Genomic DNA, 16,695 nt, shown 5'->3' with positions numbered 1-16,695 from the left:
AGCCCACTCTGATGAAGGAAGGAAGGAGGAGAGAGGTATGATGTAATTAATTTATCATGTGAGCTTGCTTATAGAGATGAATAAAATAAACAAGCTTGGGGAAAAGATTATTATCTTTTTCTAAAAACGATGAGAGAACTATAGCAAAGAAGGAAAGTAGGAAAAAGGTCTTTGGATTCAACCAGCAATGGCTTGGACACAAAACCTACCACTGAGGACTTGACGTTACCGGGAAATGCTTCGCATAATAATGTCTTGAGAAATACCCTTCACAGGGGAAAAATGCAATATGCTGACAGATTTCATGTGAGTGCTAAAAGAGTGGGCTAGTATATAGCTCCCGAGTCCTCTTTAAAATAATCACCTCAAAATACAGTGCCAGCTCATGTCGGTAGTCTCCATCATCAAAGGATAGCGTTTTCTAAAGATCGTATTTGATAATGAAGGTTACTTCTTCTTGCTGGAGATGGTTTTTGTTTGAAATTTGTGTAACAGTTACATATAAATTATCAACAATAAAATTTATTATTTTATTAAGTTAAAGTTTGGAGAGAAATTTAATTGCACAATAACTTACCACTGGAATATTCTCTACAGGTATGAGGAGACCATAGTTTACATTTTTCTTTTCCCATAGTTTACCTGATATGCATATTTTATAATTCAATATTTTGCCTTTTATTTCTGGAGGGAGGTTCGTTTAAAGTTTGAGGTGAATGCATCAATCTGGTAACCCACAGTTGGCTATTTACAATTCTGTCACTATTACATATAAAACTTTCATAATCAGTCTCCCAAAATTAATATAAAGTTAGTGCATATGTTGAGCTGAATTCAAAATTAACTTTGGATGCTCCTGAAGCCATAATTTGAAAGAAACATCTATTAGTCTCTTTTCGATTTATATTATTTTCTCAAAGAAGCTGGCAAGGACACACTGACCTGGCAAATGGTTTTTTTCCAGATGCTCTTAAATACTTAATTAAGACCATTGAAAAAATAAAATAGTGAGTAATGTTGATTCTCCACTGCTTGCCCAAACATACTCCAGTGATTTTTTCTTGTATTATAAACCTCCATAATAGTGAGAGTCAATTGGCGAGAGTCCAAGAGACACAAGTAAGACTTTTCAATAGTTTTCACCATTCATTCGGAAAAAACTTTTTTTCTTCTTTGGCATTCATTCACTCCTACATTCATACATTCATTCATTCAACACACATTTATTGAATACTTGAGGTATAATGTCAGATGCTACAGGATATGATGATGAGAAAAATCTTGGTTTATCGCATTACCTTTTTCCTTCCCCATAACCATTTTGTTCTAATATGTCCTCACCTCCTCATGCCTCGATCCTTTCAAAATCTCCCAAGTTAATGCTCCTGGGACCCAAGTCCTGCTCTCTACAAGTTGTATTATACTTGGCTGTAGAAAAATATTCCTTGATCATGAGTGTCCTATTTTCCATATTGGCAACACTACTATCATCAGCAATAATAATAGTAGTAGTGATTAATCGGTACTATTTCTTGAGCCAGTTACTCTGTACCCTTTATTTAATTTAATCCTCATTGTAACGATGAAAGGTAAAAATAATATGTTTATTTCATTTTTAACCACGATTTCTTACTAATGGGATTTATGTGCCTGTGGGGCACCATGCAGCTTCTCGAATCCTTGAATTAGACCGGACACTGCCACCTCTTTTCCTTTTCCACATGGATTTCTGCAGGATCCTTGCCTTTTATCACAGAAACTGCTGAAAACCGAACTTTGTAAAGATACATCTTAAAAAGGACCTAATGGTGAAACTGTAAACTATCTTCAGCTAATATATCACACAGTGTTTGACAGATGTTGATTATCACTGTTTCTCTGAGTATTTGAAATAGTCTGCCACAGCCCTGTGAGTTTGCTGTGTCACCTCAAGACGCTTCTGTGCACAATTTGAGAATTTTGACCCTAAGTAGAAACAAACCCAGTTCGACTTTGTCTTTCTATACTGCTCATTTGGTACTTAATACACTGTTTTGTATTTGAATTAATTGTATGCACTGTTTTGTATTTGAATTAATTGTATGCACAGGTCTCATGTCTGCTTTGGGATTATCTGCTCTGTAAAGCTCAGAGACCATTCCTTGCACACACCTTGGCACGGATGCTAATACACTTTGTACTGCATAGAAAATGTTCAACAGGAGTTTGTGGAATGCATGTATTAAAAAAAAATACACAATATACTTAGGTAATTTCTCCTCAGTCATTTGAAGTGTCAAATATATTTTTTGAACAGAGCATACAGTTGATGAGCATTGATAACTAATTGATGGAATGTAGAAAACCAATCTGAAGAGTAAGGGGTGATTTTGAAGGGGACATAACCTTTCTTACTACTCGTAGTTTACTTACTCCCTTTGGAATAGCATATCTGCAAGTTATAGTGTTCAAATGCATTAAATTCTGAATTATAGAAAAAATGAAAATAATGGTCAAGAATATTATAGTACAGGCTAGTGTTTCTCGATGCCATTAATGCTATATAATAACTATGGCATCAATGACAATATTATCAGTAATAGAGTACTATTGTAAATTACACTTTGAAAGGAAGCACTTAAGAGTAAATCATATTATGTTCTCCTTCAAGCATCTGAATATTAGGTCTTAAAAAGCTATCTGAGAAAGTATGAAATGGCTCCTGTGTACATGTGTATATTGATTTTCTTTCTTTTCTCTTTTTTCTTTTTAAAGGCTGGGAGAGAGACTCTACATTCCTTTCTGCCCTAAAAAAAAAAAATGCTTCTAATTAGTCAATTGGATTTAGGTCTGATATCATTCAAGAGAATCAACAGCAAATTACTTGTGAAGTTTTCTTTCGATGAGTTAAAATGCTGACAGTTATTGGTAAAACACACATTCGCTGAGCCATTTGTCTATTAAAATTAAAGTGACAAAAACTAAATAGGGAGATGAAATTGAAAATACAACTAATTTGGGAGAATGTCGGACTAATTCCATGATTTTTCTCTCTTCTTTGTGTCTTTTTCCCTTGACTGACTAAAATTTCTGTCCACACACTAGTGAAAGAGGATCAGGGTTATAAATTAATTCACGTTCAGACTAAACAGACTTCAAAACAGAAAGCAAGCAATGGAGACAGAAGAGCCTTTAGTTACCTGCTGTTTCTCTGTCAGCTGAGGTCAGCTCTCCGTTGATCCCATTCTCTTTGGTATCTGAGTAAGTGCTCTGTGACCCATGTTCTCCAAAGGTGCCCTCTTCGTCCTCCCTGTATGGGAATCCATTGGCACTTCTGACAAGTCCTTCCCCTGCCCCTGCCTGATCCTTAATCTCAGGTGGATGTGGGTGTGCAGAAGCCTCTGTTAGCTGAGCTGAGGTCCAGTGAGGTGCCTTTGCGTCATCTTTCCGATCATCTGCCATTCTTTAATACCCTGTGACCTCTCCTGTGATTGAAAGAGGAAAAATAACAGCCATCACTTTGGGGTAATCTGATTCGATATTAGTAGTACCAAGATAGGGAAAATTTATAGCAAACTCAGTAGTTGGCTATGGTTAAAGAAATGTTCAATAACTTACTTTTGATATCAAGAGGTAGAAGTTGTTAACATCTTGGTTTTGTTTTTACAGATCTCTTTTTGGCATAGATATACTTTAAATGTAAGATCTCTATCAATCTATATACACTATTTAAAAAAAAACAACTAGTTTTTGGCTTTAAGGACACATCTTAGCAAACTTTCATTGATATAAGATGTTAACTGTTCAGTAGAGTTCAGGAAACCGGCAGTATGAGAAAATGTGGGGAAAAGGCTGAGGGGACATGCTGGATTATGGAAAATTACTCCAAGTACTCTTTTAAAAACACAAATTGCCGTGAAACCTAGAACAGACAATGGCCATCATATTAGCCCTTTCCATTTCAAAAGTGTTCATTTCAAACCAGAGGTGGATATGTTTTTCTGGATACCATGTATTAAAAGAAAGATAGTTTTGACTTAATTTTTCAGCAAACTTTCTTAACCTCTATCTATAGTTTAAGGGGGAATGGTATTTTCTTATAGTATAAATTTTACATGATGCCATGTTTATTAACATTTCCAAAAGGATGTGGGAAATATTTAGGTTTTCACTTTAGTCCATGTTTAACTCCGGGAGTTCTAGCCACAGATACTGAAAGAAAGTAAAACAATATGAGCAGCTAAAATTGGCAGTTTTGTCCCCAGGACTCTCTGGAAGAGATTTCTCAGTGACTAAAAACCTTCATCCTGAATCTAAAAACAAATACCTAAATGAGGATAGTGTTACTTGGTAATCATCCGCTTAAAATGGTAAGATAATTTGTTTTCAAGAGGCCAGCCATTCAAAAAAAAAACCTCCTTAGGGTTTAAATGCTTTATATTCTTACTTTTTAATTAATCAATAAAAACGAATTTTGGAAGAAAAAATGGACTGGCTGGCCATGCTGATTTCAATTAACATCAGAGGCACAAATAAAGTGAATTTATAACCTAAAAAGCATCATCTGACTTCCTGATAAGATTTAGATAATACTCAAAAATACACGCGGATTGACTCCTCCTGCCAGCTGCAGCTCCTCCGACCAGTGTCGCTGAAGCCTCCTTCGCCATGACTTCCTACATTGCCAGTGGTCGGCCTCCTTGTCCTTTGGGAACCTGGGCAGTGGCACCATGTGCTTTGGGGTGGGAGGCACCTTCCGTTCACCCAGCATCCATGAGAGCTTGAGCAGGCACAGCATGTCGGTGTCCTCTGCCTGTTTCCTGTCCTCTCTTCCTCTGTGGGCTATGGTGGTGGCTATGTGGGCTGCCTAGTCAGGTTCGATGGGCTGCTGGCAGGCAACGAGAAGGTGGCCATGCCGAATCTCAACGACTGCCTGGCCTCTTACCTGGAGGTACGCTCCCTGGAGGCGGCCAATGGTACTTGAAGGTGAAGATCTGAGACTGGTACCAGAAGCAAGGTCCCAGGTCTGCCCACGACTACAGCCACTACTACAAGACCATTGAGAACTCCAAGAATGTCCTGCAGATCAACAATGCCCATCTGGCTGTGGATGACTTCTGAACCAAGTTCCACATGGAGCAGGCCCTGTGCATGAGTGTGGAGGCTGATATCAATGCACAAGGTGCTGGACGAGCTGACCCTGACCAGAGCTGACCTAGAGATGCAGACTGAAGTCTTCAAGGAAAAGCTGGCCTGCCTGAAGAAGAACCACGAGGAAGAAATCAGTGCTCCAAGGGGCCAGGTACATGGCCAGGTCAGTGTGGAGGTAGATTCTGCTCCAGACATTGACTAGCCAAGATGCTGAGCTACATGAGAAGCCAATCTGAGGTCATGGCTGAGAAAAACCAGAAGGATGCTGAAGCCTGGTTCACCAGTCAGACTGAGGAGATGAACCGGGAGGTCACTGGACACACTGAGCAGCTACAAATTAGCAAGACGAAGGTCACCAACCTGGGGCGCACCCTCCAGGGTCTGGAGTTCAAGCTGCAGTTTCAGCTCAGGGTGAAAGCTGCCCTGGAGGGCATGCTGGCAGAAACGGAGGCTTGCTTTGGAGCCTAGCTGGCACAGATCCAGGGCCTAACGTCAGCACTGTAGCCCAGCTGAGTGATGTGCGTGCCGAAATTGAGCGGCAAAACCTGGAGTACCAGCAGCTCATGGACATCAAGACATGGCTGGAGCAGGAGATCACTACCTACTGCAGCCTGCTCGAGGGCCAGGACACCTATTACAACAACCTGCCCACCACTTAGACCACCTGAGTCCAGCAGCCTTCTGGGCTACCTGCCCCTGGTTAGGGGCACGGGAGGGGAGGGTCTCTGACCTCTGACTCTTCACCTGACCTGCCAGTAAAACTTTATGGCCCAAGGGGGAAAAAATGTATGCAGATTAATCAGATATCACTTTCTAATTTCGGGGGCTTTCGAAATGTACATGGTCTAACCATCTATTAAGTGATAACCATTTTAGGAGATTTCAGGCTGATATTGCTCTGACAAAGCTACTTTGACAGAAAATATGATTTGGCAAGATTTCCTTCTTCTCTATGGAAAAGCTGCTGGAATCAAGAGACACTATTTGGGCACACTCACTTATAATCACAACATGGTATTAGTAAAATACCAGCCATTCGTGGCAAATTTCACTTAAATTCCTAATCAGTGTTTTGGGGAACCAGATTATCTCCACTCTTCAAAACAGTATTATGACACAGTTAAAAGTGATCACAGCTTCCTTTAATTACTTCTTGCTGATGTATAATATTATTTTTACCTGCATCTCTCTAAAAACTGTAGAAATCAGGAATTTTAGCATTCCATTCCTGCTGCGTAATGGGAAAGACTCTCCTCTCTCCATATTGCAAACAATCCCAAATCCTAATTGCTGAATAGCTGGAGATCCACGGCACAGTCTTCTGGTTTGATAAAGTAAGCTGAGAAGCTATCTCACTCAATTCTCCTCCTTCTTCCCCTTCCAAAAGCATAGCTTGATAATGTGAGCAAGGAACTCCAGTTTTTAAAAGTTTAGTTCTTAAAATTCTAGCTTTTTCCCTCAATAAGCCTTAGATATGATTTTCTCAATCTCATGTCCCTTGGAAAGAACATGCGTGTTTTCATCCCAGCGGCTGAAACACTGATCACTGGTACACTATAACTCATTTCACTGATGGATAATAATAAAAGATACAAGATTCTTTAGTATTTGGCAATCTGTCATTGTCCTTTGATTCCAATGACATGAGTCAAACTATATGACTTGGCATTGATCAGTTTTCAAACCTGTTGAAGATTCAACCCATATCACCTTATATCATCATCATCATAAGACTGCTATAACCACAATGAAATCAGTCGTTCCACAGATTAAACTCCAAGGTGAAATAGTGTATGGATTAATTCCTTCTTTACTGAACAAATGTAAAATTCTTCAGTTTTGATTTTAGGTAGATTTAATGCAAAGATGCTTAATGTTGCAAACTAAAATTAGTACTTTTCCCAATATTGATTAGAAGGTTTTTAGTACCATGAATCAGGAGACTTACAGGTAGCTAAATCTCTTAGATAATTCTAGTTAAAAAATACCAATAGAGAAAGAGAGAGAGAGAGAGGCAGACAGAAGAAAGCAAGTAAAGGAGTGAAACAACAAAAGGGAAAAAAAATATTCGACTTAACATAAAACATGGCAATCTTGGCAAAACACAAATCATGGTTTGAGACAGATATATTCCAATTTTAAATTGCTTAATAGAAAAAAATTTAATATGATAATTAATGTAGGTTCTTAGAGACCCATTTTATGATTTATGGGTAGGTCTATCAGTTGCTACTGCTATTGTTTCTAGAATATTGATTAAAAGATCAATAATTAGATTTCTACTATATTGAGATTCTCTTGTATTTAAAAGCATCTGTTTTAAAAAATTTCCAAGCCTGACTACAATGTTCTATATTTCAAAACTGAGATTTTAGTTGAGTACCTGTCCAGATACTTATATGAAGTCATTTGTGTGTTTGAGAACAAATTTAGACCTTCTCACAGGTAACCCAAAAGCCTACCTCCAAATCTGTAAGGCCACTCTGAAAAAATTGTCTTTTATGATGACTGTCCCATGCATAGAAAAATATATAATCAATTAATTTATATTGGAATTTAGAAATAAGAAAATATGTGTTTTTCTGATTTCTAATATTTCTTAGGCAATCAGGTAATACAGCTATTCCTTTATTTTTCCTTAATTACTAGAAACCTTAATGCTTAACTATAGTATTTATCTCATTTTAAATCTTTGGTACTGTATTCTATTTCTTGTTTTATATATAATTCAATTGTGGAACATCAAGTCTTTTTTAAATCAGGAATATATAGTACAAATAAATAATAACTGTACTTATTGTTTTCCAATAGGAATTTAATTTAGAGTATCATTCTTTAAGAAAATATAAATTATTATTTAGTATACAATAGCTTTCATATTATCCTTTCTGTATATAAAATAAACAAAATACAATATAGACATCAATCTTTTCAACAGAAAGTGTCTTATAAAACCTTATATAATATTCTAGATCTTTTAGATAAGTTATAGTTTAACAAACTCTAATGAAAGTATGATTTGTTGGAAAACATAACATTAATTTAGTTAAAAAAAAATTTGTTTTTCCTTTATGTATCTTCCCTGGGATACTCTTAATTACCATCCAAGCAAATGCTGCTAATAAATGAGTGAAAACATTAAAATGACAAATATCTTATTATTTTGGGAGTTCTCAAATAACTTTTGTTGGTTCTCCCTAAGGATTATAAAACCATATATTCACATTAAAACTTAATGTGTTTAAAGGATAGTTTAAAAAGAGAAGCATTTTCATCTGGACCTCCATCTGCCTGCGTATTATACATTAAAAAAAAAAAAAAATTGACATGCTGTGATAGTTCCTGTAAAGCACGTAGGGAAGAGATATAGATTTATTTAAGTGTACCAAACAAAAGTTCTGGAGTACATCTGCCCTAAGGAATTGTAGAAAATAAGGTACAGTTGTCATATTTCCTTCACTATTTAAGGGGAAGAAATAAGTAAGCAAAAATACTCAGAAGATGTCCCTGACAGTTCTGCTATCTTTCTGAGCTTCTGACAAATTTCTTTTCTGAGGGCAAATCCAGAACTAAGGATGTAAATAAGAGATATATTTTACTCAAAAATAAACATTGAGTTAATTTTCTACCTAGTTGTTAAAAGTTTTCATATTTTTCCTTCAAAGTATGGAAAGGGTTATGCAAAAGTAAGATGCGCACAACCAAAATCATGGTAATAATATACAAACTGACCAAAGCACCGTTTACTGTTAAGTTGGGTTTCAAATATTTATCAGATGTTGAATGCACACTTCCTTACTCCAGATAAACACAGGGAAATGGTTTTGTTAACTATAAATGTTTGGCCAACACTAGCTCAATCAGTGAGAGGAGAATGGTTTTGAAACTCAAATTTTAGGCATGGTAGAAGAGCTGGTACTATTGAGAGCATTAAAGGATAACACCAAGTAGAACAAACTACTAGTATATATAGCAGGGAACATGTGACATGTAGGTTTAGCAATATATGTAAGATACACTAATTCAGAAAAGGTTTTAAAATCATGAAACGGAAATGCTCTTTGGTGACCATCCTCTTCAGATATATCTTAAAGTGTTTTCAGCCAATTACCTCCAACATCCATCTAATAAATTAGAATTTCTAAGTATGAGCCTTGGAAATTGGTATTTTAACAAGTTCACCAGGTGACTCTGAGATACTAAAGTTTGAAGACTCGTGCTTTGCAAGCCTGCTGCACAGGATGTCAGAAAAGAACAGTAGTGATAGAAATACATACATGAAACACCCCTGTAGAATAATTTGAGCAAAGGGGTAAGGCAATTATCATGACAGGTCGTGTAATCATTCTCACAGATAGAAGCTGAACCTTTTACTTTCTCAGCCCAGGACATTTATGATGAGGCGATGGATTCCAATCATGGGACTGACTGCTTTTGGTCAGCTTCCTGGGAATATGCCAGCTCTAATCCTACTTGTGGGAGGCAGAAATATCTCCAGAAGTTTAAAATTATCCATTGTCTGTGGTAAAAACCTACTTCATATTGTGAAAACAATGAATAGACCATAGTTAGTCTATTCGCATCTTCAAAATGTCTTTTGAATAGTTATTTTAGATACTTGCTGGCATTTATTAATGGTTTATGGCAAAAGTACACTTGCATAAAATTTCTCAAATCGAGTTATAATTTTCTTAAATCATATTGGAGACGGATGTGGGGTAACAGGCAGAGCGAATGTGTGGAAGATGATTCTGAAGTAGTAAAGTGCTCAAAGAAGTAATTGAATGATTTTATACCTAGATAATTGAGATGTGTGCTGAAAATGCCATTTAGTAGAGTAGTATTTTTTCTCTTGGGAGTCCCATATCACCACAAACTTCATTGTTTTTCTTTGGATTATAATATTAGAAAGATCACAAAGCACAGAAATAGTTCCTGATGATAGTTATTACTAGGCAGCTTTAAATACTCCAAAAAATTGGCAAAAGGAGAAACAACAAAAGCTTGGAAAAACTAAAGGAAAAATACATTTAGTGCCAGATAGGCATGTCTCCATTTTTATAATGCACTTGGCACTGACAGTTCTAGAATGTTTTCTATAATATGTTCTGCCCTGTCATCATGTAATATGCCAGTTCAATACAAACATTGAGATTATAATTTTGTACTGCTACATGTCCAAAGATGAACAAAAAGATAAAACAACCAGTTATATAATACAATTAAGCACATGAGTATTGTTTCCCTTTCCATGTAGGCTCAATCATGCTTATACTATTACTATCCCTGCTAGTCCTACAAAACAGAAACTTTTTAGTCCCTAACAATATTAAAAGTGTATACAGAATTTTTATCTTTATTTATAAATGCCGAGGAGTTCTAAGCTTGAATAGTTGTTGACTGACTATAACCCTGCATTCTTTCTCTTTGTCTTCTATGCAAAACTGAGGAAAAAGTCCTTGATGGCATCAAAAAGTTAAGTTGAAAATCCAGATATTTTTTGCATGTCTTCTCTCCTCTTTTCCGGCTGATTGTAAAATAACTATAAAGATGACTCATTCTTCATCACACACCATGACTAATAAACAATTCATATGAAGAGAGTTGGTGGGTACATAATTATTTTTGAAGATGATGGGCACACAGTACACAGCAATCCAGTGTTAGGTTATTGGTAGAATTACATAAGATAATACAAATAAAGTATAATTCCAGGCAAAGTGGAAGTACTCCATATATGCTACCTATTATTAACTATTATTTTATAGCTTTTATTTGAACATTTTTAGCAATTGGATTCAGTGTGTGGTTTACCCCATATTGAAAAACTGAGCCCAGAAAGAGTAAATTGATTCGACCAAGTTAGACACTTCCAGGGAGATCTGGAATGAGAAGCCAAATCCACTAACAACCATTCATTGCCTGCTCTTTCACTGAGTAGTGAGATCGGTGGAGGGGAGTTGGAACGAGAAAGAGAATGAAATCCAGATAATGACACTAACTTAAAAAATCTGTTCCACCGATAAGAATCTATCATATTAAACTGGAAAAGGTGCTTTATGTGACCATGGTATGCAACTTACACTTCACAGCTGTATGTTACTTCTAAGTCCTTTTCACATTATATTAAGGGCTAATAAATACCTTATATACGTATCAGAAATAAATAATATTTAAAATGTTCTAACATGTTAGCCTCTACGGATGATATTTAACTAAGTACCTGTGCTTATTCAGTGGAATAAGTAATAGATTTCTAAGAAAATCAGGGTTGAATCCGGGCTCTCCCACTTACTACATGTGCAAACTTAGACATGACACTAAATCTGAGTGTTAGTTTCATAAGCATGTAACTATTGAACCACTGAACAGATAAATTTTGAGCCCTACATTAGTACTTTTACTTATAAGAAGACAATCAATCATAAAATTTTAATAAAATTTTCCTTAAATAAGTATAAACTTAAGCATAAAGATAAAAAGTTTAAAAGGAAAATTGTAACTTGGATTTTGACAATTAACGATTTTGTTTTGAACATTTTCCAATTCGAAATCTGATTCTAGATATGTCAGAGTTTGTCCAATGTAACATAAAACACAGTAAAAGTCAATCCCCTTTGGGTACAAATCTGTGGAGTATTCTATAGAATTACAAATATTCCAAAGAAAAAATTAGGTCATAAGTATTTACTGGCACCACCACCAAATGAAAATCCTTTAGTTCCAGATACCTGAGATCCACATTATAGGAAAGGCAATAGCTGGGTGTTAAAATGCCTATAATCTAAAAACAATAATCAATACTTGAGGACCAGAGGCTTCAGAGATTTCTTTATAGGAGATGAGAAAAAGTCTACAACCCAAGTGAACTTGGAGGCTGTGCTATATATATATCACAAAATAAAATGCTAGAATTACAAACAAACAAACAAACAAAACCTGAAAAGCTGAAGAAAAATATGGCAGCCCTGAAAAGAAAAACAGGGATAGAGAATTGGAAGTCAAGGATATATAAGAGCATAAGTTCAAAAACTAAATACTTTATGGTTTTCCATGAATGGAATCTGCTTTTAGTTATTTAAGACAGACAAAAGGATGAAGTCCTGTGGAATTGTAGGCAAGATATCATTTATTCTGTTTCTTGCCACTTTATCTGATCTGCTCACTCCCTTTATCTTTTAATGAATAATTCTCCCTCCACAAACATAAGCCGTGTGACCAAAGTTCTGCCTCTTAACATGTTAGATTAAAATCTTATTCCAAACATAGTAAATGTCTATGGGCTTATGGCATAATCAGTCATAGCATTTGTTTTTGGCATTTCTTTGAACTTAATGCATCTTTCGTCAGAGGCTTAAAAGTTGAATGCCCATCCTGTCATGAACGCTGTCGAATCAATGGGATGCTAGCCTACGTGACTGCTAAAATGCCTTACAAATCTTAATTTATTAAACAATTGTTTGATAATATCTCCAAAACATTAATGAAAAGGTTCTATGTATCACAGGGAATGCATTGGGATTGGGAAAAAATATACAGCTTCTATGCTGAAGGAGCTCACAGACAAACCAACAAAAAAACACAGTGTGGTACCTGCTGTGATGCAGACAAGGACAGAAAATTATACAGGCACATGGACAGCTCCTACCACAGTGAGAATTCAATCAATACTTCGTGGAGGAGGTAACATCTGAGTCGAGATTAAAGGACAAGTAGGAGTTAGCCAAAGAAAGAAGGGAAAACTATCTAGAAAGAAAGAGCCTGGATGACTATTTCCTGTGCTATTTTTGACTTGGGCTAGGCAACACCTTCTAGGAATATCCCATAATGAGTACTCTTTTGGCATCCCCAACTCCGGTTTCACTGTGTTAGACATTCTTCCCTATGCTGTCTGTCTCCTTCACGAGGCTGTAGGATCTCAGAGGTAGAGTGGTGTTCATTTCATCTCTGCACCTCTAGCACCGAGTACAGCGTGTGACACAGAACAGGCTCAGAAACAAATGTTTACTAAACAAATGAATGAGGAACATGTGTAAAGCACAAGATTGTCATTATGGTCCGTAAGTGAAGTGGGACATGGAGAAATGAGGCTGACAGGCAGGCCGTGGCAGAACTGTAAAGGGGGTAGTAAGCCATGCCTAGACTCTAACCCGAAGGCAATGGGGCACCCATAAAAAATGTGAGAGAAGGGAGTGGCATAGTCAAGTTTATTTTTGAGAATGATTGATCTAGCAATGATATTTAAAGTGAACTGGAAGTAGGCATGACTAAATACAGAAGCAGCTCTTGGAGACAGTCACTTTAGGAAAGAAACATGTAGACCCCGACTATGGTGATGTGGCTGGGTTTGAAATGAGAGGCTAGACTCCACGTTCAAAACCTCAACTAAAGCAAAACCTAACCCTCTTTTTTTAACAGACTGCTGTATAAACTAAAGTTTATTTGTTTTATCTATTGTCTACCTACTTACATACCTTACTATCCATGTTTGTTGTGAGGAGAATAATAAAGTATAATGTTTTCTACTATTTTGATAGGCATTTACCTTATTTTCTTGAGTTCAGTTTGTGGTCCAGCCATATACCACGTTCTGAAGAAGTCCTGTTCATTAAATTATACAGAGTCAGAGAATATTTTACTTGATTTTTGATGAACAGTGTAAGACAGAATTCTTTTTTCATTTATTTTTGTTCAGTGTGAGTCTCATGAGGTTCTTTTAGATGCCCCGCCCCCTTTTTTTTTGAGTCGTGATAGCAGGTTACAGAGAAACATGAGCCTGGTCAGATCTGCACTCATCTGATGAGATGTAGAAGCAACAAAATGGAGAATGTTAAGAAAAAGACAGAGAGCCTAAATGACTGAAGAACTGGACTTTTCCTTAAGAGGCACTAGATGCTCTTTGACTGATAGTGGGGTTACCTCTTGATAAACTCATCATAAATTGAAAATCTTGTAAGTCGAAAATGCATTTACTACACCTAACCTGCTGAACGTAATAGCTTAGCCTAGCCTATATGTGCAGAACACAAGATCCAAAAACACTGGTAACACAGCATGCTACAGAGTATCTTTATCCTAGTGATTGCGTGCCTGACTGGGAGATGCATGCACTGCCTCTGTCCAGCGTCACAGGAGAGTATCGTACTGCATATCACTAGCCTGGGAAAAGACCAAAATTCAAAATTCCAAGTACAATTTTTACTGAGAGTTGTTTATCCTAGTGATTGCGTGCCTGACTGGGAGATGCATGCACTGCCTCTGTCCAGCGTCACAGGAGAGTATCATACTGCATATCACTAGCCTGGGAAAAGACCAAAATTCAAAATTCCAAGTACAGTTTCTACTGAATGTGTACATATCACTTTCACACTATCATAAAATCGAGAAATTACATGTCCAACCATTGTAAATTGGGAACTGTCTGTATTTATAAATTGCTTTAACAAGCATGTATTGTATCTTCATTTAATTTCAGATCATGATCAATCATCAAATCATTTAGTATGTCCTCTAAAATCTTTTCAGTAAACATTTATTAAATACAAGCTTTATACTAAGAATTCCGTTAGGCACTAGGAATACAATTATGATTAAGATATGGATTCTGGCCACAAACAGCTCACACTATACTGAAGAGGGCAAGATGTATTTGAAAGATACAAGCTAACACAGTAAATGCAATAATAGAGTACACCATGGGTGCTACATGAATATAAACCTTCTGAGTCACACACACACATATAATGTATATTATATATATGTTAAAGGTCATGTGTATATAAAAGAAAAATGGATGAATATATTTGTATAACATGTATTTTTAAAATACACTTAAACACTACTATATACATGGACAGTCCAAAATCTAATTATGTTAAATACTTATTTTCTTCTAGAGAAAGGTAAAATGAGTCATAAAGTTAAAGCATGAGTCACATAAAAGGATCAATGTTTTTACTTTTTTTTAGATTTACGGTAGGCCGTGTGCTATATTGTGCTGTGCTACTGCTGGCTGTAATTGTGACTCAGAGGAATTCTGACTTAAATTGAAAGTAGTCTTGTTCATTCTTTCAGTTGAGTTGGGCCAAAAAGAAAGCAAGCAGAATTCTTATCATTTAGAATTCCGTTATAACTCAGGTCTGATCCAATTGGGTCAGTCTTCGTACGCTGTTTGACTTATCTCTTTGAGCAGACATATCTTTGTGTACCCTGGAGTGTATTCTAGAAATCAGGTCAATTTTTATGGCTTGCTACTTGTATTCTGCTAAACTTCTGGAGTGATATGGTGTGGCATAAAATTTTAAAATCCTCTAGGCATGAAATATATACAATTAGTCTATGTTTTTGAGATGGTAAAAAATTGAGCTGGAAAAGATATTCGGGTAAACAAATATCCACAGTGATTAATTTTTCTACAAAGACAAATATTCCAATCTTATATGTAAAAGTCTTAATGTAAGTATAGGCACAGGTGTGGCAATATTATATGGTGAGCTCATAGGTAAAAATATTTTGATATAAAAATAGACCCATCACAGGCAAGTGAGGCAAAAGACCTGGCCAAGAGCAAAGAAAAAAATGATTAAAAAAGTAAAAAATGTTAAATTAATGTTCAAATAAAACATTTCTAGGAAAGTAAAATATTTTGAGGAGATATTTTAAAAAATATATTTGTTTCTTTGATTTTTTATTTGATTCTAGCTAAACTAGAAGGTAAATCAAGGAGAAGAAATTCTCCAATTTTAGTTTAGAAAGCTGAGAGTCAAGCTATGTAAAAAAAATGTGAACTGATGATGGGATCAAGAAACTCAGTGACAGAATGCTCTCGATAACTGCTTTTCTCCAAAAAAATGACCATAAACAACTGCCATTTATCTTCACATGAGCTCTTTATTTCCAGAGGGCATTTTGGTTGAGAATTTCTAAGCAACAAGTTTTAATTTCATCTTTCTTACATTTTTCTGTTTTATCTTTAAAACTACATTAGAAAGAAATATTAAAATTAAAACTATATTTAGTGTATGGCATTTTAATCATAGAGGCAAAGGGAAACAGACATGTCAGTTGAGCATAAGTACTTTCTTGATAAACTCTGGACAATGAAAATATGATGCATAGCTACATTTCCTTTGAGGTATCACAGACCTTATATTTAAAGAAAACCAAAATTTCTTAGGAAAGAATAAAAATCTCTTCAGGAATAATTTATAAGTAAGATTGGGACTATCCTAGTCATACTTAACTGAAAGAAAATAAAAAATGAGGCAAGTGACTTAAGCACGATCAGAAGAGAGAAATATGAGGTTAGAAGATTTCCCCTTCTGATGGTGAAATTTAACAATATTTAGTGAACACCTATTATGTCATAGGCATGATTCTAGATGCAGAGGATATGCAAATAGTGGCAAGACTCAGCTTTTGGTCTTAAGAAGCTGAAAGAAACCAACATGTCCACATTCAGGTAGGTGACAATATTATAAATGCTTTAGCAGAAGTATAAAGAGATTCTATGGAAGTTCCTAAGAAATCAGAAAATTCATGGGAGTCTTCAGAATGGCAAAGCTT

General features: G+C 35.9%; 1 protein-coding gene and 1 pseudogene across 43 annotated transcripts in view; one reads left to right on the top strand and one right to left on the bottom strand.

Annotated features, from left to right (window-relative positions):
- MAP2 (microtubule associated protein 2) overlaps positions 1 to 16,695 on the bottom strand; it is a 247,564-nt gene that overhangs the window by 61,068 nt on the left and 169,801 nt on the right. For 42 of the 43 annotated variants that reach the window (XM_039844656.1, XM_039844655.1, XM_039844622.1 and 39 more), the window contains one exon: positions 3,180 to 3,464. In XM_039844656.1, coding sequence (XP_039700590.1) covers positions 3,180 to 3,441 — 262 coding nt within the window. In that variant the 5' untranslated portion in view covers positions 3,442 to 3,464. Of the gene's footprint in view, positions 1 to 3,179; positions 3,465 to 13,675; positions 13,732 to 16,695 lie in introns of all 43 variants that reach the window. The other variant, XM_039844615.1, reaches the window with a different exon arrangement.
- On the top strand, positions 4,311 to 5,789 carry LOC120587735 (keratin, type I cytoskeletal 19-like; annotated as a pseudogene).

The sequence above is a fragment of the Pteropus medius genome, unplaced genomic scaffold (assembly GCF_902729225.1).
Source record: "Pteropus medius unplaced genomic scaffold, Ma_sr-lr_union100, whole genome shotgun sequence".
In the NCBI taxonomy this organism is placed as follows: domain Eukaryota; kingdom Metazoa; phylum Chordata; class Mammalia; order Chiroptera; family Pteropodidae; genus Pteropus; species Pteropus medius.
This window is presented reverse-complemented; position numbering and strand designations above follow the sequence as displayed.